Source organism: Schistocerca piceifrons, chromosome 4 (genome assembly GCF_021461385.2).
Source record: "Schistocerca piceifrons isolate TAMUIC-IGC-003096 chromosome 4, iqSchPice1.1, whole genome shotgun sequence".
NCBI lineage: Eukaryota > Metazoa > Arthropoda > Insecta > Orthoptera > Acrididae > Schistocerca > Schistocerca piceifrons.
This window is the reverse complement of record NC_060141.1, coordinates 273,281,849-273,306,045: the sequence shown is the minus strand read 5'-3', so window position 1 is coordinate 273,306,045 and position 24,197 is coordinate 273,281,849. Positions and strand designations below refer to the sequence as shown.

At 41.2% G+C, this 24,197-nt stretch overlaps 1 protein-coding gene across 1 annotated transcript in view; it reads right to left on the bottom strand.

Annotated features, from left to right (window-relative positions):
• The window catches only part of LOC124795157 (PC-esterase domain-containing protein 1A-like), a 262,282-nt gene that overhangs the window by 81,582 nt on the left and 156,503 nt on the right, over positions 1–24,197 (bottom strand). The window contains exons 5-7 of the mRNA XM_047259045.1: positions 22,134–22,276; positions 8,446–8,596; positions 4,506–4,633 (exon numbers count right to left, since the gene is read on the bottom strand). Coding sequence (XP_047115001.1) covers positions 4,506–4,633; positions 8,446–8,596; positions 22,134–22,276 — 422 coding nt within the window. The remainder of the gene's footprint in view (positions 1–4,505; positions 4,634–8,445; positions 8,597–22,133; positions 22,277–24,197) is intronic.

Below are 24,197 nucleotides of genomic sequence, written 5' to 3'. Positions count from 1 at the left end.
TGGGTAAGGACAACACCACGCACATAAATTTCTGCAAAGCCAGTGGGAGGACAATGGCCAAAAATTCACCTGAGTTTCACCCAGACTTGTGAAGACGAGGTGTGTGGTCCTACGACTGCCACATATCGTTCCCAGCAAATCCGTTTCTGAAATTCGATTAGGTAATGGGCCCGGGTGTGGAATCATTTAAAGACCAGAAGGGGAGCAAGAGAAGGGTGCCGCCTGAAGTGCTGAAGAGCATGGCAGCAGTCTTTTATGGCTGCAGCAATTTCCAGAGTCCACCAAGGGACCATCTTCCAATGGGGGGAACCCGAGGAAGAAGGGATGGCTGAAACAGCTACAGAAAGAATGGCGGCAGTCAAAATCTGAGGAGACTCATCAATACTGATGTGTGGTAGTACAGGGGGGATGGTAGCAGAGGAGAAGGCACCCCAATCAGCTTTAGCGAAGGCCCACCTGGGAGGGTGACTGAGTGAGACACACTAAAGGAAAGTCAAAACAATCGGGTAATGATCGCTGTATGGTAAGTCATCGTGGACACCCCACTGAATGGAGAGGTCAAAGGCAGAAAAAGTGCGTGCGCCACACTAAAGTGTGTGGGAGTGCCAGTGTTTAGTAGACAGAGGTCAAGCCCTGCCAGAACAGCTTCAACTGTCCTGCCCAGGGCAGTAGTCGTGTGACTACCCAAAAGAGGGGTGTAGGCATTAAAGTCCCCTAGAAGCAGGAAGGGAGAAGGGAGTTGTTGAAGGGTGGTTACAGCAAGGGATGTGGGCGGCCTGTCAGGTGGGAGGTAGATATTAGAGATTGTGATTGGAGTGGCCAGATGGATCCTAACAGCAATTGCTTCCAGAGTGGTATGGAGGAGAACCCATTTACTAACAATGTCCTTGCAGACCAAGGTGCAAACACCACCAGAAGCCTGCAAGGGGCCAATTCGGTTCCGACAGAAAGCATGGGACCCACTAAGGGTGGGTGAGTAAGAATTGACAAAATGGGTCTCCTGGAGAGCAATGCAAGCAGCAGAGTAGGAGGAAAGAAGGGGCTGTAACTCTAGGAGGTGACGCAAATATCCATTACAATTCCACTGGAGGATTCTCAAGCTGGAGGCCAAATGGGAAGCGAACAGACCAGAGAAGGTCACGCCGCCAAGTCGCCACCTGTCATCAATAAGGATGGGGTAACGTCCATATAGGTGGGGTTGGACTCTGTTGGTTCATTGGCTGGAGGAGGGGAAGGCGGCACCTCAGGGGGTACCGGAGGGGCCTTGCCCCTGTTCTCGTGTTTCTGCCACTTCTATCGTGAAGGAAGATAAGGGCAGACTGCAGCAAGGTCAGGCCCACTGGCTGCATATCATGTAGCCGATGTGGAGCTGCAGATCACCTTTCAAGGGGGTGTTGGGAAGAGAAGGAGGTAGGAGGGGAAATGGATGTAACTGGAGCAAAAGTAGAAGTTACAGGCACGGGATGGGGAGCCGGTCATACTTTCAACAAGCCTCACTGTATGTAAGCCAATCTAAGGTCTTGTACTCTTGAATCTATCATTCTTTCACATGCTGGTGAGCATGAAGGATGCTGCACATTACAATTTACGCACACTGGCAGGGGAGCACAGGCACTCCCCCCATGGAGGAGCCACCCTCAGTCACTACAGAGGGGATCATGGGTGCAACAGGAGGACATGTGCCCAAACTGTAAGCATTTAAAGCACCTCGTCAGTGGTGGAATGTAAGGTTTTACATCACACCAATACACCATCACCTTGACCTTCTCTGGGAGGGTAACCCCCTCGAAGGCCAGGATAAAGGCGCCTGTATTGGTGCGATTGTTCTTAGGGCCTCATTGTACATGGCAGATAAATTGAACTCCTCATCACTCGAGATTTGTACGGCACTCCTTGAAAGTTTGGAGAAAAAGATCCCGATGGAAAATGATGCCCTGTACCGAGCTCAAAGATTGGTGGGGTACGACAGAGACTGGGGTGACACCGAGATGGTCACTTGCATGCAGGGCTTCAGATTGGGCAGCAGAAGACGTCTTTATTAGCAAAGAACTGGACTGCATTTTACTCAAGGATTCCACTTTGCCATACTTATCTTCAATCGTCTCCACAAAAAACAAATGCTTGGTCATGGTCAAACTTTCGCCATCAGTTCTGGTACAAACCAGATATCGAGCGAAAGGTTTCAACCCAAGCCGGCAAGCTTGACCTCTACCCAGGTGGCCAGGGAGGCAAAGGCTGAAAGATTAAAAGAAGGACTGTCATGTCTTCTATCACTCTTAGAGATGGCCACAGAATGGCCAGGATGTTGATGCTTTTGTGGCTTCATGTGCAAGGCATCCGCCCTAGTACCACCCACTCCGACCAGGGGCTCACCCCATGGGCGCCACCTAGCCATAGCAAGGGCCATCTGGCACGGTGGCCATTGCTGGAAGTTCTAATGCCCCAAAGTGATGAGCGTCGACTCCTTGGCAAACACGAGGTGTTAACAGCTCAAGTACTAGCAGTGTGATTTCTGTGTTTTCTGGGGGCTCAGCCTAGTGGGTAGTTATAAGTCTCACCACACCGACTGGCTACAGTGGTGGTGACCTAGCAGGAAGGGGGCCAGGGTGCAAGTGGAAAACGGAGGGGAGGGGAGGGGGGAGACGAGGAGATAGGGAGGGGGAGGATAGGGGGACGAGAGGAGCAGGGGAGAGGGGAGGAGAGGAGATAGGGATGGGGAGGGGAGCAGATAGGGAGGGGGAGGATAGGGGGAGGAGAGGGAGAGGGGGAGGGGTGGGGGCAGGAGCCTACACCATGGAAACTAAGTTGGGAGTTCATCCCCAAATGGCTCACACTGAATGGAAAACGTTGTAAATGGAGGTCAAACCCCAACGGGACCAAACACGCCATAAAGGAGATGGAAACAGCAAACTAAACAATAGCACATACCAAAAACAAAGCCTGGAGGATAGCCAGGTCGAAATAAAGAAGTCCACCAAGAGGGAAGGGAGGGGGCAGGGAGAAAGGAGCAAGGACAAGGGAGGAGAGGACCAGGGGGGCAATGTAGTCTTTAAAAAGGAAGGAGACTGCAATAGCTCGGGGCCCTGTGCGCGCCACACATGTACCCACAAAAGGGACTCTGGGCCCCCTGGGAGGGTCGACCTCAATAGAGACAATGTTTTCGTGAACTGCAAAGAACGCTACCCCTTCTATGGTCGCTAATCTGTCTTCCCTATACACGTTCCAAGACTCGCTAAATATCTCAGAGCTTTCAAATTCAGGTTTCAACAAATTCTCGGACCCATCAATAATCTGAGGTGTAGGAATGTTCCTGGAGGGCAGTGGATTCGGGAACTTTATTACAAATACTTCGACAGTTTACTGATAAAATTTTGACAGTCAAAGTGTCCTTATTCTGAATGCTGTTTGACTTCCCTTGTTGCATATTGACTGGCAAGCGTTCATCAGAGTACATCACACACTGTCTATCCTAAAAAAAAACATCATGTGCACTCCACAAGTACTCTGCTAGCCAAATAGATACTTCCTTTGTGTAGTGCATCACTGACCTATCAAGGGGAGTCATACAAATCCCCACACGATAACACATGTCTAGATATCTACAGCCAAGACCATCACAGAGTCGCCAAAGTCGGGAAGATCGGCATTGCTTTGAATCTAGATTTCCTCATTCGAGCTTTTCTCACTCTTGACGAAGTTGGGCCTTTCCAATACATGTATTGGTGCCTACTTTATGGATCATTTGTGAAAAAGCAAGATTCTACAAATGCTATCACTTTTTTTTTTAAGAAATCAGGATCATTTTCAATGATATTTGTAGTGTCAGTACAAACACTTTCATGAGCTTCTTCTCATTCAGTCTTGGGAATTTTTGGCAACAGTTTCACACACAGTTTTCTCATTTTAAATTGGTTGTGTGAAATTTGCCCTATACATTCTTTGCAATTCCTTTCAGCAATCTATCGGACACTGAACTAATGGTCAGATCGAATTATATTACCTACTTATTTGATATTTTCATCCACTTTTTATATTTAAGAGTATCCCTGGTGTGATTCATCTCACTTTTCCAGCAAAATGAAATAACAGCTCTTACACAAACAAAGGCCATGACCCCACTGATTTGTCCACAGAACCCGAGATGCCACATTCAACTGAGAAGGCTTCACACTTCACAGATATTGGTAATTCATCTTTGTTGCAAGTGTTTTACTCTACAGCAGCATCAGTCCATTTATTTTATAGCCACACCTTGTATACCACTTTCTTTCTCTGGGTAACACAATGAAAAGTCTTAAAGGAAGATAGTATTTAACATGCCTGCTGGGCCGTAGCAAGCAGTGCAGCATTTGTATTACTCCTTGACAACTTTATGAAGAAAATTTTTGAATACCAATCTGGATTCTTATTACAGACACACACTTACAGGTGGCTGCTTGCACAGCACTGAAGTACTTACCTTTTTTGCATGTTTCCACTTACTATCTAATCTTAATTACTCTAACCTGTGAATCTGCATCCTTAAATAATAATGAACATCGAGAAAGTCGAAACCATATGAGACAACAATCTGTCGTGCCAACATGTTGGCTTCCATAACTTCAAATCGAAGATAATGCTTCATGAACTCAACCTAATAGAAATAAAGAACATAATTATGTAACAAGTGATTTAAATTGCATTGAATTACATTACTTACTGAAAATATCCTTCAATTTTTTAAGAAACAGCAATGTTACAGAAGCATAACAATTAACTGAAACATCACTGGAGTAACTTCTTTAAATCACAGTACAAACACAATATTTCGGTTTGAATTTGCTTCCATTTTCCTCAGGGTGCAATCTGGCCTAAGTAAAACTTCCTTCTCAGAGGTTCACAACTTACTGATTAGGCAAGTTGCCTCAGGAGTGTGTAATCAAATAAAATTAAATTTCCTTGGCCTACCATGAGGTAGTGGACATATGCAAAAACAAACTGTCACAAAAATATTAGCTTTCAGAAACAGATATACATACATCTTACTAGAAAAACTTAACAGTTGGGATAATACAGATTACTTAAAGATTAAGGAGAATAGTCATCTTGGATATTACTCAAAGGAAGACAGCAGGACTTGACTAGGGACAAAACGACACACAAAATTACAGAGAAAGAGACAGAAAAGAAAAATATGGAAAAAAACAAAGACAAATATCAAACAAAAAGGAAGAAATATTAGTGAACAATGCCCCATTAATGAGAGATCATTGGAGTGAGAGCACATCGACAAATTGATGGAAGATCGTGGGGTGCAATCAGCTTGCCCTTTACAGATAAGTTATCCCAGCATTCACCTTAAGTGATTTATATTGTAATGCAAAACTTAAATCTGATGGTTTTCCTTACTGAATGTCCAGTGTCAACCACATGTCATATTTGTGGCATCAGTTAAAACAAACGGGAATGAAACTGCTGATAAACTGTTTATAAGATGAAGCTTTCAAAAATCATTTACATTTTTAAGTGTACAACACACCCACCAAATCACAGGAATCATAATATTGCCATGAGCTGTGATACATGTGCAGTGTGGCCTAGTGGATAATGTTGCTGGCTGGTGCGCTACAGGTTGTCAGGTCAAACCTGCCCACCTGCAATTATTTGTCATTTCATATTTATCAGGTCTGGAAGGTTCTGAAAATTTTTTAATTACATTTGTAATATTTGTAACAATATGATAGAAGGAAAGTTGCCACTCACCATGTGATGGAGATGCTGAGTCATGATAGGCACAACAAAAACATTCACACAATTAAAGCTTTCGGCCATTGGCCTTTGTGTCTCTCTCTCTCTCTCTCTCTCTCTCTCTCTCTCTCTCTCTCTCTCTCTCACTCACTCACTCACTCACACACACAGACTGGGTGTGGTCGTGAAGTGACTGCTGTGGTACTGCTGGAATGTGAACAGGGAGGATGCTGGATGGGTGAGGACAGTGACTAACGGAGGTTGAGGCCAGGAGGGTTACGGGAAAACATAGGATGTACTGCAGGGAAAGTTTCCACCTCTGCAATTCAGAAAAGCTGGTGGTGGTGGTGGGAAGGATCCATATGGCACAGTCTGTGAAGCAGTCATTGAGATGAGGGATATCATGTTTGGCAGTGTGTTCAGCAACAGGGTGGTCCGCTTGTTTTTCGGCCACAGTTTGTCGGTGACCGTTCATGCGGACAGACAGCTTGTTGGTTGTCATGCCTACATAGAATGCAGCACAGTGGTTGCAGCTTAGCTTGTAGATCACATGACTGGTTTCTCAGGTAGTCCCCCCTCAAAATATACCGAGAGTCTCACTGAAGCCTTCACTGACCGTAATTATCCTCGCATCCTTGCACAAAAACAAATCTCCATGCCTTATCTTTCCAGTCTCCAACCACCTCCCAAAGTCCCACAGTCCGGCCATGGAGGAGCATTCCCCTCGTAACTCAGTACCATCTGGGACTGGAGCAACTAAATTACATTCTCCACCAGGGGTTTCGATTACCTCTCATCGTGCCCTGAAATGAGAAATGTCCTACCCACTATCCTTCCCACCCCTCCTACAGTGGTATTCTGCCATCCACTGAACCTCCACAATATACTCGTACATTCTTACACAACCTTTGCTCCCAGTCCCTTACCTCATGGCGGCTCATACTCCTGTAATAGACCTAGATGCAAGACCTGTCCCATACATCCTCCTACCACCACCTACTCCAGTCTAGTCACTAACAAGGCAGGGCTAACTGTGAAAACAGACATGATTTACAAGCTAAGCTGCAACCGCTGTGCAGCATTCTATGTAGGCATGACAACCAACAAGCTCTCTGTCCACATGAATGGCCACCGACAAACTGTGGCCAAAAAGCAAGTGGACCACCCTGTTGCTGAACACGCTGCCAAAAATGATATCCCTCACCTCAATGACTGCTTCACAGCCTCTGCCATATGGATCCTACCCACCAACACCAGTTTTTCTAAATTGGACAGGTGGGAACTTTCCCTGCAATACATCCTATCTTCCCGTAACCCACTTCGCCTCAACCTTCATTAGTCACTGTCCTCACCCATCCAGCCCCCTCCCTGTTCCCATTCCAGCACTACACAGCCATCATTTCACCAACACACCCATTCTTTTAATTTCTTTTTATTTCTCTCCTTTCCGGTAGTTACCCCCTCCCCCACTACACCTTCTCTCCTACCCTCCGTCTAAACTGCAACACTTCACTGTCCACCACTCCCACCATACTATCCCTCCCCCTCCCCGCCCCAGCCTCCTCCTTACCCCCACCCAGTCGCCACTCCCATCATGCACTGGTGCTGCTGGTTGCATTGTGGTTTCAGCTTTCTGACACTGCAGACGTGTGTGCAAGTTGCGTTTGTGTGTGTGTGTGTGTGTGTGTGTGTGTGTGTGTGTGTGTGTGTGTGTGTGTGTGTGTACTGCTGACAAACACAAATGGCCGAAAGCTTTAATTGTGTGAATCTTTTTGTTGTGCCTATTGCAACCTGGCATCTCTGCTATATGGTGAGTGGCAACTTTCCTTCTCTGGTATTGTTACATTCCATCCTGGATTTTTCCTTGTTTGATTTGTAATATTTATACATTCTGGACTATTTGATATTTGAGTAAGTAGCTAAATACTCCATCCAAGATGTAAGTTTTGTTCTGGCAGTTTGTTGTTCGCAATAAATGAGCTTTCCGTGCTAAGTGTTGTACTTTAATGACAATGCTGCTTTCAGATTTGAATTGGATTCTGCTTATGACAAGATAATATGTTGTTGTTCTTGTTGCTGTTGCAGTTGCAGTCTTCTGACTAAGACTGGTTTGATGCAGCTCTCCATGTTACTGTACCCACGGTGCACAGCTCTTCATCTCCTACTTACCACCACAACCTTCAAGCATTTGCACCTGCTTATTGTTTTCATCTCTTGGTCTCCCTCTGCAATCTGTGCCATCTGCACTTAGCTCAATACTAAATTGATGATTTGCTATGTTTCAGAATTTCCTGTCAACCAATCCCATCTTTTACTCAAGTTATGCCACAAATGTCTTTTCTCCACAATTCTGTTCACTACTTCGTCATTAGTTCTGTAACACCTCATTTCAAAGGCTTCTATTCTCTTCTTGTCTGAAATGTTTATCATCCATATAAGGCTACACTCCATACAAATATCTTCCAGAGACTACATGATGTTGGAAGAAAAATAGACGATAACTAATGGACAAAATGGAGTTTGCAGAACTGGGAGTCAAGACAAGTGTGAAAATGAAAACACATTTGTAACCAGAATGGAGGAAGTGTAGAGGAAGTTATGACAAGCAGGAAACAGGAGAATTACTGGGTAAAGAGTGGCTAAAGTGTGGATTATACAATTAAAACATCTCACAAAAAGGCCACTGACATAAAATTTCCATCACTGTTTCAAACTCACCTGTTTAACAAACAGGCCACCCCTACAGTCTTGCGACACTGCTTCTGTAGCAATCCAGATTACAACTGTTTTCGAAGGCAAACACTGCTTGAACAGTTTCATAAGCTTCACCAAATTGTCTTTGTAAGCTTGCACTCCATTTGGTCCCCATCTGTCAGAAGTGGTGATGTAGGAATCAAACTTCAGTTCTAACAAAATACTGTATAGTATTACATTGTATTTTAACGGCCATGCTGTCTACACAAGCAGTTTATGTATAAGACCTTACACAATTTATATGTATACAGGTGAAAATGATTTCTATGCATACAAATTGTAAATTACAAAAAATAAACTTCGTACATTTAAATATTCTTCTAATGAGTACAAGCAGTGATGCTGTAAATACAGTTTTAAAGATTTTCCAAAGTTTTGACATATTTTCCTTTAGGACAATTGTTATTAAGTTTAACTTCCATATGGAAAGTAATGTTTTGGTACATTTAAGTTTTTGTTTCATGTGGTAAAGTTACCACAGATATCTACTGTCCTTGCCTATTACATTTATTTTAAAGGCTGTAAAGATTTATGTAATGTATATACGCAGTAAGGGAGGAAAACAAGACATCTTAAACAATGTGTTACACAAGTCTCTAGGCCTGCACCCAAACATTATTCCAATGGCCCCTTTTAGCATTTTGAAGATGAGGACAGCTGCTTTGGCTTCTCCTCCAAAATGTGACATCATATTTAACATGAGAATGAAAATAGGCTTTACATTGACTTTTTACTGTTTTCGCATTACAGCAGCAGTTTAGTGAGCAAAGAAGGTAGCAGGTCTTGCTCAGTTTTGCCTCAAGATATTCTACGTGCTTATTCCATTTTCAATTGTTTTGTAGCCATAATCCTAATAATCTTGTTTCTGTACTGTTATCAAATGGTTCATTATTAATAGAAAGAAATGGGATGTACACATCCTTCTCACATTTAAGCTTAGGTAGCTAATGTATGAAAGAAATAGAAGTGGTACCTTCACTGCTCCTCGGGCAACACCATATTTAATTAGTTTATACTCTGTTGAGTCTGTAGAAACAGTTTCAAGGTTGACAGCATGCTTGATGCTCAGTGCCTGCTTACAGTTGCTCAGGAAAGAAAATACAAGGAAATATATAAGTGTCCAACAGAACTCAAATACAAGCATCATATCTTTCAAGTTTTGACAGCAGAATCTTATGACCTATCATGTCAAAAAGTCTTCAATACGTCAATAAATACTCTCGCTGCTTCATCTTTTTTTTTTTTTGTCCATCTGGCATAGTAGTAATGTGGTCACAAATAGCAGCCACTGTTGAGCTCTTATTTCTGAATTTTTGTTATTAGGTATAATTTTGCCTTTTATTTTCGAATGTCAGAAGTTTCTCATGCATAACTCTTTCAAATTTTCTTGAAATGTAAGAGGAAACTGAGATGGGCTCACAGTTATTAACATTCTCTCTCCCACACTTTTAAATATTAGAGCTACTTTTCATGTTTACAATACATCCAGGACTGTACCTGCTTGAAATGAACAGTCACGTAAGTATGTATTTATTTCAACAAGGTTTAGAGCACTCTTATTTAAGATTGTTGTTAGAACCCCACAATACCTGTAGAGTTGGAGTTCTTTAACCATTTTATTGTTTTCCCATGTGATCTTGTGTGCCAACGCTGACATGCATTCACATGTTACATGTGTTTATTTTATATTTCTTTAACTGGGTATCAACAATATTAGAAAAGGAAAGCCGTTTCTCTCTCTCTCCCTCTCACACACACACACACACACACACACACACACACACACAACTTGCCCACACATCTGCACTATCAGACAACTGAAAACACACTGTGAGCAGCAGCACCAGTGCATGATGGGAGTGGTGACTGGGAAGGGGTAAGGAGGAGGCTGGGGAGGGAAAGGGGAGGGATAGTATGGTGGGAGTGGCAGACAGTGAAGTGTTGAAGTTTAGACGAAGAGCAGGAGAGAAGGTGTGTGTGTGTGTGGCGGTAAGTAGCGGAAAGCAGAGATACAAAAAGAAATTAAAAGACTGGATGTGGTCGGGTTATGATAGCTGTGTAGTGCTGGGCGGGGGCTGAATGAGTGAGAACAGTGACTAATGAAGGTTGAGGCCAGGAGGGTAATGGGAACATAGGATGTACTGAAGGTAAAGTTCCCACCTGTGCAATTCAGAAAAGCTGGTGGTGGTGGAAAGAATCCATATTGCACAGGCTGTGACGCAGTCACTGAGATGAGGGATATCATGTTTGGCAGCGTATTCAGCAACAGGGTGGCCCACTTGTTTTTTTGGCCACAGTTTGTCAGTGGCCTTTCATGCCGACAGACAGCTTGTTGGTTGTCATGCCTACATAGAATGCAGCACAGTGGTTGCAGCTTAGCTTGTAAATCACATACTGGTTTCACAGGTAGACCTGCCTTTGATGGCATAGGTGATGTTAGTGACTAGACTGGAGTATATGGTGGTAGGAAGATGTATGGGACAGGCCTTGCATCTAGGTCTATTAAAGGAGTATGAGCCATGAGGTAAGGGATTGGGAGCAGGAGTTGTGTAAGGATGGATGAGTACATTTTGTAGGTTCGGTGGACGGCAGAATACCACTGTAGGAGGAGTGGGAAGGATAGTGAGTAGGATATTTCTCATTTCAGGGCACGACGAGAGGTAATCGAAACCCTGGCGGAGAACGTAATTCAGTTGCTCTAGTCCCGGATGGTACTGAGTTATGAGGGAAATGCTCCTCTGTGGCCGGACTGCGGGACTTTGGGAGGTGGTGGGAGACTGGAAAGATAATGCACAGGAGATTTGTTTTTGTACAAGGTTGGGATGATAATTACGGTCAGTGAAGGCTTCAGTGAGACCCTCAGTATATTCTGAGAGGGACTGCTCGTCACTGCAGACACGACAACCATGGATGGCTACGCTGTATGGAAGGGACTTCTTGGTATAGAATGGGTAGCAGTTGTCGAAGTGGAGGTATTGTTAGTGGTTAGTACGTCTGATATGGACGGAGGTACTGATGTAGCCATCTCTGAGGTGGAGGTCAACATAGCCATCTCTGAGGTGGAGGTAAACATCTAGGAAGGTGGCTTGTTGGGTTGAGTAGGACCAGGTGAAGCAACTGGGGGAAAGTCGTTGAGGTTCTGGTGGAATGTGAACAGGGATGCCCTCACCTTCAGTCCAGACAGCAAAGATGTCATCAATGAATCTGAACCAGATGAGGGGTTTAGGATTCTGGGTTTTTAGGAAGGATTCCTCAAGATTGCCCATGAATAGGTTGGCTCAGCATGATGCCATGCGGGTGCCCATAGCCGTACTGCGGATTTGTTTGTAGGTAATGCCTTTAAAGGAGCAGTAATTGTGGGTGAGGATATAGTTGGTCATGGAGACTAGGAAGGAGGTTGTTGGTTTGGAATCCAAAGGTTGTCTGGAAAGGTAGTGTTCGATAGCAGTAAGGCCATGGGCATTAGGAATGTTAGTGTACAGGGAGGTGGCATCAACAGTGATGAGCAGGACATCATGTGGTAAAGGGACAGGAACTGTGGAGAGTCGCTGGAGGAAATGGTTGGTATCTTTTATATATGTGGAAAGGTTCCGGGTAATAGGTTGATGGTGTTGGTCTACGAAAGCAGAGATTCTCTCAGTGGGGGCACAGTAACCTGCCACAATGGGGCGGCCTGCATGGTTGTGTTTATGGACTTTATGAAGCATGTAGAAGGTGGGAGTGTGGAGAGTGGTAGGGGTAAGTAGAGAGATGGCCTATCGCGACTCAGCATCTCCACTATATGGTGAGTAGCAACTTTCTTTCTCTAATATTCACACATGCCATCCTGGATTTACCATTGTGATTTAACTGGGTTTTCTTATTTATGACTGATTTTGTCGTAATATCCGCAAAAACCTATGAAAAGTTGTTAAATGTACTGGTTACTTCTATGTGGTTTGTTACCTTTTTTATTTTTGTGTAATAGTGCTCAATTTTTACATTATGTCACTAGTTTCTTTTTTTAACAACTCTCCACATAGCCTTCGCTTTATTTGCTGAATTATACACATATTTATCATTTACATTAGTTTTGCAGATATTATGACTTTTCGTAATGTCTCAGAATATTTTTATAATATATGTGTATTTCAGGTGAAGAATAATTATTAAAGTTGTGGTTATTAAAGTTGTAGTTATGCAAGTTGTAGTATCTTCTGGCATAAAACCCTCATTCCCTGTGATCCAACTGTTTGTACTAGAACTGGCCCTTGTTATTGAAGTGTACTCAGTTCTCTTGCAGATCACTCATCCTGCATTGATACACCTTTTAAGTTCCAACTACACAGTGTGAGAGGACTTGCTGCCCTCCACTTATTTACTCTCAATTACAAAATCTCAACATTTGATATAAAAGTACATTTCTCTTTATGAAACTTTGTAAGACACACAAGGTACATGAGAGCTATGGCCCTTGGCTGGCCGAGAAATGTGTGTGTTCACCACAGAGTCTCAGAGCTACCTGAGGCTCTGGACAAATGGATCAGATGCACCAGGTAGGTGCACCCAATGCAGTTATAGCATTTGCCAACAGGGAGCGGGTTAGACTTGGCAGGAGGACTTGTCCAATTTGCAAGATGCCACTTTTTCTGAGTCAGCAACCTTCTGATTGGTTTGATGTAGCCCACTGTAAATTCCTCTCCTGTGCCAATCTCTTCATTTCACACTTGAAACCTGTGTCCTCAATTATCTGTCATTTGTATTTCAGTCTCTATTTTGCTCTACAGTTTTCACCGTCTACAGCTCCCTCTACCACCATGGAAGTTATTTCTTTATGTCTTGTCACATGTCCTATCATCCTGTCCCTTCTTCGTGTTAGTATTTCCAATATCTTCTTTTCTTTGTCAATTCTGTGGAGAACCACCTCATTCCTTGCCTTATCAGTCCACCTAATTTTCAACATATCAAATGCTTTGATTCTTTGGTGTTTCATTAGGAGTGCAAAATTGAGTGAAAGAACTCAACACACAGTTCTCTATGGAAATGCAGCCTGAAAGTAATAGGTTAATATTTCAATGAAGGTGTTAAAATTTTAAAGTAATTCATTACCTTTATAAACATGTCTCCATATTTCTTTGTTTGTTAAGCTGTTATGGTAGTATGTATTATACTGACTACATCATCTAAATGTGGTGGTTGCTGATATTTTGTTCTCAATACTGCTTTTTACTTCAAGCTCAGTTTTCAACACTAAATGGTCACTAAACTGTGCACTGAAAATTTTTAATGATGTGATCTGTAAATTCTTCTTTACTAGAAACTGATCTAAATATTTTTCACAAGTGTGTTACTTCTGGAAAAGCATTTACTTTAGACTTTAAATTGTAGGATATAGCAAGGTTCGACTTTTTGTAAGATAATCAATATTGAAGTCTCCACAAATGATCAAACAACAAGCCAGTTCATTTACTTTGTTTAGCGATGGTTCCAATTTAAAGTTCAACATTTCCAGATACTCATGGCTAAACTGCAGCAATAGCCAAGTTGAATTTTTTTTTTTTTTTGTCTCAGTTCTTTAAGAATATTCATTTGAATTAATTCGGGTGGGTTAGTAAAATCTGTATTTTCCATTATGTAAATTGCTACCCCATTCTGCTTGCTATTATTTCTGCAATAGTAGGAATAAAAATTAGTTTACTGTCAAGCCGGTGCTCAGAAATGCATATTTCTGATATATCCTTCAACTCTTATGTTTGTAGAACATTATAAATTTAGACAGTCTTATTGCACGTGGATTGCCTATTATGGAGATAAATCGTTAGATCGGGTACACTCACGGATTGATAGCTATGTGTCATATTTTCAGCATTGCATACCTTTAGTTTAAATTCACATCAATGGCAGAGCTGTAGTTTTTTCTTCTCTCTTGTCCATTTTACTTTCCTCATTTTAGCACTGACAAGCATCTACAGACCTTTTCAAAAGCTAACACCCAATTTTATGTTTGACTATCTGTGCATTCTTCATGTATTTAGCAACATTCCAACTGTTATTCAAACCACTGCTTACATGAAACTGGTGGTGGCAGTTACATGTTGTGGATAGTACATTACAGTTATTTACAAATTTGCAACATATCTACAATGTGTTTACACAATATATAGAAGATTTCCATGCATCATTTGGATTTTGGCACCCAAAATTCAGCAGTCAGCTGAAGCTAGGTCACTCAGTAGCTTACAGCTGTGAGCAGAGCAAGATTTCTTCTGCATCTTGAAGTTCTACACATTCAAATGTCGCATTACTTGTAATGAAACTTGTGTATCACTTGAATTTATATTCCTTCTCAAACTGTGGTGCTGATTTTATCTAAAATATTGAGGCACTATGCTACTAGATGATGGATTTTGTTGACAAACTGGTTGTAGGCAGTCTGTTGTGATGCAGCCAGTCTCACTGTCAGCAGTGTCAACCTGCCTTTGTGTGTGGGTGTGTCAAACTGGTGCTGCATATTGTGCTGTGAAGAAATGTAGAGCAAGAGCAGACATACGTTCGGCAATTGGCTGTGTGAGTACACCATGATCTCAGGGGAAGAGATACAGGGAGGTGAAGACTAGGACAAGGGAGCAGGTTGCATGTGTCTATCAATATGTATATCTTTCCACTCTTCTTTCCATGTATTACAAACCTTCCCTTTAAGTTAAAGCCTGCAGTCAGATGAATTGAAATTGGTGATAAGTAAGTACCTACTGTGCCATTGCATCTTATGTAAGGAGGTCCACACACACAATTTATTGGAGGTTTTGGTGTGATGGAATCCAGAGGAAGTTCATCATTGTTCCAAACTATTGCACGTCAGCCAACATCTGGATTATATTCAGAGGATGAAAACGTTTTCTCTCAGTATTGTTGATGTACTAAGACCCAATCGTACACTTAATGAGTCTGACACGATCGTGATCTAGTGCAATCCAAGTGGTTTGAGAACTGGAGGCCCTAAGATATGGTCACTCCATTTACTGAGGTTGCGAATATATAAGTAGTGCTGGGAGATCAGGCGAAAAGAAGAGTAATGTCATTTAGTTGTTCTACTTTTACATCTTCATCTACATGACTACTCTGCCAGAGGGTTCACAGAACCACTTTTAGACTTTTTTCCCCGTTCCACTTCAAGTAGAATGAGGGAATGATAAACTCTTTCAGTGTGAGCTCTGACTTCTCTTATTTCATTACAATGGTCATTTCTGCCTATATTTTTGTATTCAGAGGAAAGTTGATTATTGAAATTTTGTGAAATGACCTTGCCCCAACGAAGCAAGTCTTTGTTTTATTGAATGGCACCCCACCTCAAATATAATATCAATGACACTCTTCCTTCTCCCAGCCCCCCTCCCCTCCCCCATGTCACAATAATAAAAAAATGAGCTGCACTTTTAATTTTTTTATGTCCTCTGTCAATTATATCTAGTAAGGATCCCATACTACACGACAGTATTCCAGAAGAGGACAGACAAGCATAGTGTAGGCAATCTCTTTAGTAGATTTGTTGCATCTTCTGAATTTTCTGCTTCTTTTCCACATTTTCTAGGTGATGTTTCCAATAGGCTGTTCATGACTGTAACCCCTAGGCAAGTAGTATGATTTATTGTATAACACTAATTTAATGTTTGTTTTGCTCTTACTGCTTAAGGCCAACTGCTGCTTTTTGCACAATATAGATATCTTACCTACATCATTTTGCACTTCATTTTATTTTTCTGATAACTTTACTAGACAGTGAATGAAGCATCATCTGCAATCAATACACAAGGGGAGACCCAAAAGTAACAGGAATTGGGCTGTGGTGGGGAGGAAGAGTGGGGGGTACCCATTGTTTGACCAAGTGTCCATTATAGTCACGCCCCCTGATTCAGTGTGCGAAGTTGTGTCACAGTGAGTGCATCGGTTCGCCCATTGGAGTTTTAATGTAAAACAACTTTTTCTGTTTCGGCAAAAACGTGATGACAGATTGTCGAGAGCAACGTGCGACTGTGAAATTTTGTTTCCTTTTGGGGAAATCAGCCGTGGAAACTATAGTAATGCTTAAGACTGCTTATGGGGATGCTGCCCTAAGCAAAACCAGACTCTGTAAGTGGTTTTCACGTTTTAAAAACAGAAAAATGTCAATTAAAGACCAACCCTGTTCAGAGCACCCCCCACCATCAAGAAGTGACGAAAACGTCAACAAAATCAATGCCCTCGTTCGTGAAGACCTTTGCCGAACCATTGATCAGTTCTGTGATATGTCTGGAATGTTCAATTCAGAGGATTTTCTGAGAAGGGTTGCAGCCAAATTTGTCCCTCGAATTCTAACAGATGAGCAAAGGGAGCGTCTACTTGAGGCAGGTTTTGAGCTCCAAAAATCAGCTCAAAGAGGACCCTGAAATTTTTTTTCCAAGGTGCCTACTGGTGAGGAATAATGGTGCTATGGATACAACCCCAAAACAAAGCAGCAATCAAGCCAGTGGAAGACAAGTGGCTCTCCTCGTCCCAAAATAAAGCTTGCCAAGTCAAACATCAAGACAATGCTCGTTTGTTTCTTCGACTGCAGGCGTGTTGTGCACGTGGAGTTTGTTCCCCTGGGTAAAACTGTCAACCAGGAGTTCCACTTGGAGGTTTTGAAAAGATTGAGGGAGAGGATCTGAACAAAAAGAGCAGATCTGTGGCACACAGGCAACTGGTTCTTCCGCCATGACAATGCACCGGCCCACACCGCACTCGTTTCTTTCCTGACACAAAAGGAAAGTGTTTTGCCACTGTAGAGGAGGTACAACAAAAATTGCTGGAAGACATACAGAACATCCCAATAAGAGAATTTAAAAACTGTTTTGAACAATGGAAGGATCGTTTGAAGAAGTGCGTTATGGTCAATGGAGAATACTTTGAAGGTGATCAAAATTTGGAGTAAAAATATTAAAAAACAAACACATTACAATGAATTTCCCATTTTTTTAGTTTTCTTCATTTACACCAAGAAACTTGACGTCTTTACTGCAAAAGACAATGGCAGTCTTCAAACGGTAGAAAACAGAAACAGGCAAAATGTATGTCCTTTCACCAAAATATGCACAAACAGTGCTGTATCTTTCCACCTAGCACTGAAGCATTGTATGTCCCGATAGTACATTTGTCGTCATGTTTGTGTAAATCTGAACTTGTTTGGACGCCTTCCACAAACATGTTAGGCTGTGATGGTTATATTAGGTTTTGATTCAGTGAATGTCATATGTTACCATGTTAATTACTAATGCTAGCTATAGGCCATTTTACATTGCCGTCTTACTGTGCATTGGTAATGCACCAGTTTTTAACAGTTGCCATGTTTTTCAGTACTTGTCATTTTGTTGCAGTCTGCACACATGTATCTTCTCTCTACCAATTCAAATGTCATACCAATTTTATTTTAACTGCATTGTACAGTGTTAACATGAAAAATTTGTTGAATCAAGTTTGTGGATGAAATGCTTTGAGATATTCAAGGTCAAGTGTCGAGGGTCAATGATCAAGATCCTTAATTGTGCACACTGTTTAAATGTGGTTACGTTGCACATCACTGAAACGCTTGTTCCCAGACGTTTCCAAAATCAAGTGTTTCACAATTTCATCTCACTACTTGGAGAGATGTTGCAGCCATTTTTGTCTGGAACATTTGCCGAATTTCCTGCACATTTTCAGAACCGTATAGAAAGCAAAGTGAAGGAATTCTGCTATCTTGGCAGCAAAATAACTCACAAAGGATGAAGTAAAGAGAATATAAGCAGCAGACTAGTACAGGCGGAGAGAGTATTTGTCAGTACAAGAAGACTATTAGCATCAAACATTGGACTTAATTTGAGGAACACATTTCTGAGTATGTACGTCTGGAGCACAGCATTTTATGGAAGCGAATCAAGGACTGTAAGACAATCATAAAAGAGAATCAAAGGAGTTTAAATGTGGTATTACAGAAGGGCACTAAAAATTAAGTGGACTGATAAAGCAAGAAATGAAGCCCACAAGAATCAGTGGGGAAAAGAATATGTGAGAAACACTACCAGGAAGAGGAATAGAGAACAAAAGCTGTAGTGGGCTGTACAAGCTGAAATACACCAACAAATAACTGAAGTGTTCCGTGGAAGTGTTGTGGAAACTGCTTTCTTCAATTAGTCCACGCACTAGTCAAATGCCATACATCTAAGGAGGTGGGAAGAAAAATTTATTATTTATCCTTTCACCCAAATCCAACAATCTTCCCAGCAACTTTTGTCACAATTACATTTTCCTTGCGCAACGGTGTGGAGAAGAGGAGGCAAGTTTGATAAAGTGATAAGAATGGCTTAATGACCTGACCCCATGGGGGTCTTTCAAAACTTCACACTCACATAATGAAAATGGGGATCAGAAGAAGATGAAAATAGTCGAATTTGTTCACCATGAAGATACTGTTGGGGATGACATAAAGTTTAGCAATACAAGACTTCCCTCTATCATCAATGAATGAATAGCTGTCATTTTAGTAGGCAAACTCACACTGTAGTATACGAGAAAATTGTCTGCAGTACATCATTTATTATGGTTGATCTCCATCGGCAGAAAGGGACAGTCGTAAATATGTCCACTACCACTTGTTAGATTTCTACATGCTGCTAGGAGCTGGAGTGGTGATAATAATATACACAGTATCATTAATTGCTGATATGCTGCAGTTTTATGGACAAATAGGGTAGTACCACTAGTCACATAAATCTCATCTTACCGAATCAATTTATGTCTGGAGAAATGAACCTGGTGTTAGGCTTGAATGTAGAATATGCCATAACCACACTCAACTAATGGAGGCATGTACTGCATGGAGTAGGCTCTCTCTTTAGATCTCAAGAAACATGTTTCATCACAGGATTTTAAGCAAGCTTGAAGATATGAACAGTTCCATCTCTAACTAATGGCATGGCATTTGAATCCTCAACCTCATATTTAAAGGCTCTGTTGTTAGTCACATCTTGACTGTTATTCCGAGCCACAGTGCTTCCCATAGTACGATCTGAACTTGGCCAATGAGTTGTGGCAGGTTGTAGGACTGGCAAATCTGTGTTGTGAACAATTAGTGAGTCCGCAACTCGTGGTCTTGCGGTAGCGTTCTCGTTTCCCGTGCATGGGGTCCCGGGTTCGATTTCCAGCAGGGTCAGGGATTTTCTCTGCCTCGAGATGACTGGGTGTTGTGTGTCTCATCATCATTGACTCGCAAGTCGCCAAAGTGGCGTCAGCTAAAAAGGACTTGTAATTTCGGCGACCGAACACCCCGCAAGGGGTCTCCCAGTCACCAATGCCATAGGATCATTTCGTTTCAGTGATACTGAAAACTGCGACAGTCAATATAAGAGTTGACAACAGCTCTGGTAGCTCTTTAGTTGTTCTGGAGGTATGTTACACTGTGTTGGTCACCTCTCCAGCAGCTGACTCTTAATAATGGATCATGGTGTTCCCAAAGGTATGCCTCCACCATTTCTTGCAGAGAAATTAAGTGAAGACCGAAGTGGCTGCACTGTCGGCAACTGTTGTAGATATCATATGTCTGGTGTGACAATTAAAACTTGGCTACTAGTTGAGGGAGTCTGAGTGGGTAAGTAATGTTGACCACTTCAACTGCCTTGTTATATGACAAGAATCTGACAATGCAAGAATTTCTTGTAATGAAATTTTCTGACTAACACTCAGTTCCTGGGCCATTCTTTTTTCCATGATATTCTAATCATGATTTATCTATGACAAATTATCAACTTTGCAGTTTATGTGAGCTGCCACAATTAGAAAATCTGGCTTGGCTCTTGAACTGTTTGCTGATACGTCCAACATGGAAGCAATTTAAGTAAAGTTTTATGATGACATTATATACCATGAACAAAAAATAACATCGATAGATCTTTAGAATTTAAGGTCAGCAAGCATTTGTCAAGTTCAATAATGCAGATTTGGTTACTTTCCACCAATTTCTTGGTGAATCATTTAACTCTACCGGGGCAGCCTTTTTCAGATTAGATTTAATTTTGACAATAGGTACCTTTTTATTGACATTTTTGAAGCCTTCTTGATCACAAACCATATACACAAACTATATTTTTAATGTCACGTTTTCATTGGCCAAAATGTTGGTAAGTGCAACTGATTTCACTTCTATTTTAATCATGCCAGCTTAAAAAAATATACACGTCTGTGTATGGTGACCAAGTTGTGAAGTAGTTTCATAATGACCAGTGTGAAACTGTGTAAAGTTTTTGTTATTTTCTCCCAACACAATCTTAAATGACCCCGTGTCCAAGACACTGAAAAGGTTCTTCTGAACAGCAAACTCCTATCTGTCAACCACCTTATGGGTTTCATCTAATTATTGAGGGATGAAATACAGCTTAATATTTTCACCCTCCCCATATATATCATCAAACATGTAGGTTGGCAACAGGGCAGAAACACTAATTTAATGATGTAGAATCACTAATACTTCTATATGAGAAATGAAATACTTTAGATCACACAGTTTTTGTGACTCAAAATGAGTTGGCAATGCCTGTGAACACTGCACACTCCATAGTTTCTTGAATTAACCCAAATAAATCATGGCAATTAGAGCAGCGAATTTTTGTAGATACTTACAAAACCAAATATGTAGATAAAGCAATGGGTATCACTGTGACAATAATAGCCTTCATTAACTCTAAATAAAATATAAAAGTTACAGTATTTCACAAGCTTCAAATACTGCTGGTGTCTCCAAGAATATGATGTGCCACGAGATCGTGACATATTATCAAGCTACTTAAATTAGTTTTCTTAATTTCGTTAGATTCGCTGAATGCAGTTCCTTGATCGTATGTCTAATGGCACATGAGCCATCCATTTGGCGGAGAGAGACTCCAGGGAAAAAGATGTAGCAGTGCATTACATTCTATTCTTTGCAAGAAATAGTATAAGACTTCAGACTGAACTTCATTTAGTAATTTTGTATGTTATTATGCTGTATCATCAAGTTAGTTGGTGCACCATTTCTACAGGTACAATGTGGCCAAGAATTACTATTAAACTTCGAGACAATTTTTACCACCAAGAAGTAGAAACTGCAAGGTCAGAAGTTTACAATAAGGCATCAATGTTATTCATTGGAGTTATCTCTCCTTTGATGTCCATGGTACTACAGAACCCAAAATATTTTGAAAATGAGCCTAATATTTCCCGTTTTATCTACTTATGTACATGCTACCCAGCACTGCACAACTAAAATACACTTTATAAACACAATAATTACCACTAACATGCATACTTATACAGCACATAAAATGACTTCGAAACTATAGATCACTTTATTTCCTTTATGCAAGTTTTAAGCTCGAAATGCAATACACTATCATGAAATCTGAATCCTTTATTTGTAGCTTAAGTCAACAGAATACTTTCAGCACTTTACGCAGCTAACAAAGTTTTCCAGAAATTATATCAAGATTTATTCCAGGCACCACTAACAGACCTCTATGATTATTAATGTGTTCTAAAGGTATTTACCCATATTATTTCCAAACCAATTAATCTTTATAATTAGTATGACAAATGGAGAGAACCTTAAGGCAGAACCAAAATTATACACTGCACAATCAAGTGAAAATTACCTTGTCAAATCCCACAAGCAAGAATTGTATAGCAGCACATCAGGAGCTTTCTTACGGCCTTTCTTTATATCAGTCATCAGCTGTTCAACGGCAACATTATAACATCTTGTAATGAACTGGAACTCAATATGTACATTTGGTTCCTGTAAAGCAAATGTTTCAAAAATCACTGTCATACACTTCTTTAATTGCCATTTAAATGGAAATTTTCTGCCTATTTTGGTGTTATTCCATCTCATCTGCATCATATTTATTCAACAATTATGGTAAGGTAGCACGAGGGTACAGAATTTCTACAGAATTAAATCTGTGACTACTCCCAAAGCATTAGACGTACACCGTTTCTGTACCCTCATCATCGTTTATAAATGAGGAAGCATATCTGTAGTTAATATTATTCTGGGGTTCATGTTGTTTAAACAATACATTAAAGCATCATTTAATACATTGGACACTATGTCTTGTGTTATTCATTTGAGGTACTACTCGTGCAGCATGCTGTGGTTAGAATCTGATAGTGGGTCCCTTTATATCACAGCACATAATATGTGGCATGGAGCTTCCACAGCCACACAGCCTGCTTAAGGGGAGATCCTGAGTAGGTGATGACAAGAATCAGAAATGAAAAAGCTGTGCAGTATTGATTTGTATGAACCATTTAGGAAAGAACCAGAAGATTGATTCCGTGTAAATAAAATCTCAACTCAAAATGTTTATCTGTATTTGGTCATGTACTAAACTTTGATAGTCATACAACACCCTCTCACTTCCTCCTCCAGAGCACAGGCAGGCAGGCAGAAGTGCATTCCCATGTCACTGTGGCATGTAAGAACTGTCATTGGTTGATCCCACCACAATGAAGATAGAACCTAGGCTGTGCAGCAGGGCTGCACATGAAAAAGAGAATTTCACATGCAGCATGGAGATAAATATTACACTTTATGAAGCCATGGTTTAAAAGATACAATAGTCATTGATAAAAAGACAAGTGCAGTGTTCTATAATTTGTGATATTTACACATCATTTGTGATATTGTTTCCACATCAGGAAGATGTACATGAACAGAGTAACTTCAGTTTTATGACAGGCTACCAAGATAAGGATGTAGAGGCTTATCTCACGAGGGGTAAGATAGATACTGCCTACAGAAAAATTAAAGAGACCTTTGGAGAAAAGAGAACCACTTGCATGAATATCAAGAGCTCAGATGGAAACCCAGTTCTAAGCAAAGACGGGAAAGCAGAAAGGTGGAAGGAGTATATAGAGGGTCTATACAGGGGCTATGTTCTTGAGGACAATATTATGAAAATGGAGGAGGTAGATGAAGATGAAATGGGAGATATGATACTGCATGAAGAGTTTGACAGAGCACTGAAAGACCTAAATCGAAACAAGGCCACGGGAGTAGACAACATTCCAACAGAACTACTGACAGCCTTGGGAGAGCCAGGACTAACAAAACTCTACCATCTGGTGAGCAAGATGTATGAGACAGGCGAAATTCCCTCAGACTTCAAGAAGAATATAATAATTCCAATCCCAAAGAAAGCAGGTGTTGACAGATGTGAAAATTACTGAACTATCAGTTTAATAAGTCACGGCTGCAAAATACTAATGCCAATTCTTTACAGACGAATGGAAAAACTGGTAGAAGCTGACCTTGGGGAAGATCAGTTTGGATTCCATAGAAATGTTGGAACATTTGAGGCAATACTGACCCTACGACTTATCTTAGAAGGAAGATTAAGGATAGGCAAACCTATGTTTCTAGCATTTGTAGACTTGGAGAAAGCTTTTGACAATGTTGACTGGAATACTGTCCTTCAAATTCTGAAGGTGGCAGTGGTAAAATACAGGGAGCGAAAGGCTATTTACAATTTGTACAGAAACCAGATGGCAGTTATAAGAGTCGAGGGACATGAAAGGGAAGCAGTGGTTGGGAAGAGAGTCAGACAGGGTTGTAGCCTCTCCCCGATGCTATTCGATCTGTATATTGAGCAAGCAGTCAAGGAAACAGAATAAAAGTTCGAAGTAGGTATTAAAATCCATGGAGAAGAAATAAA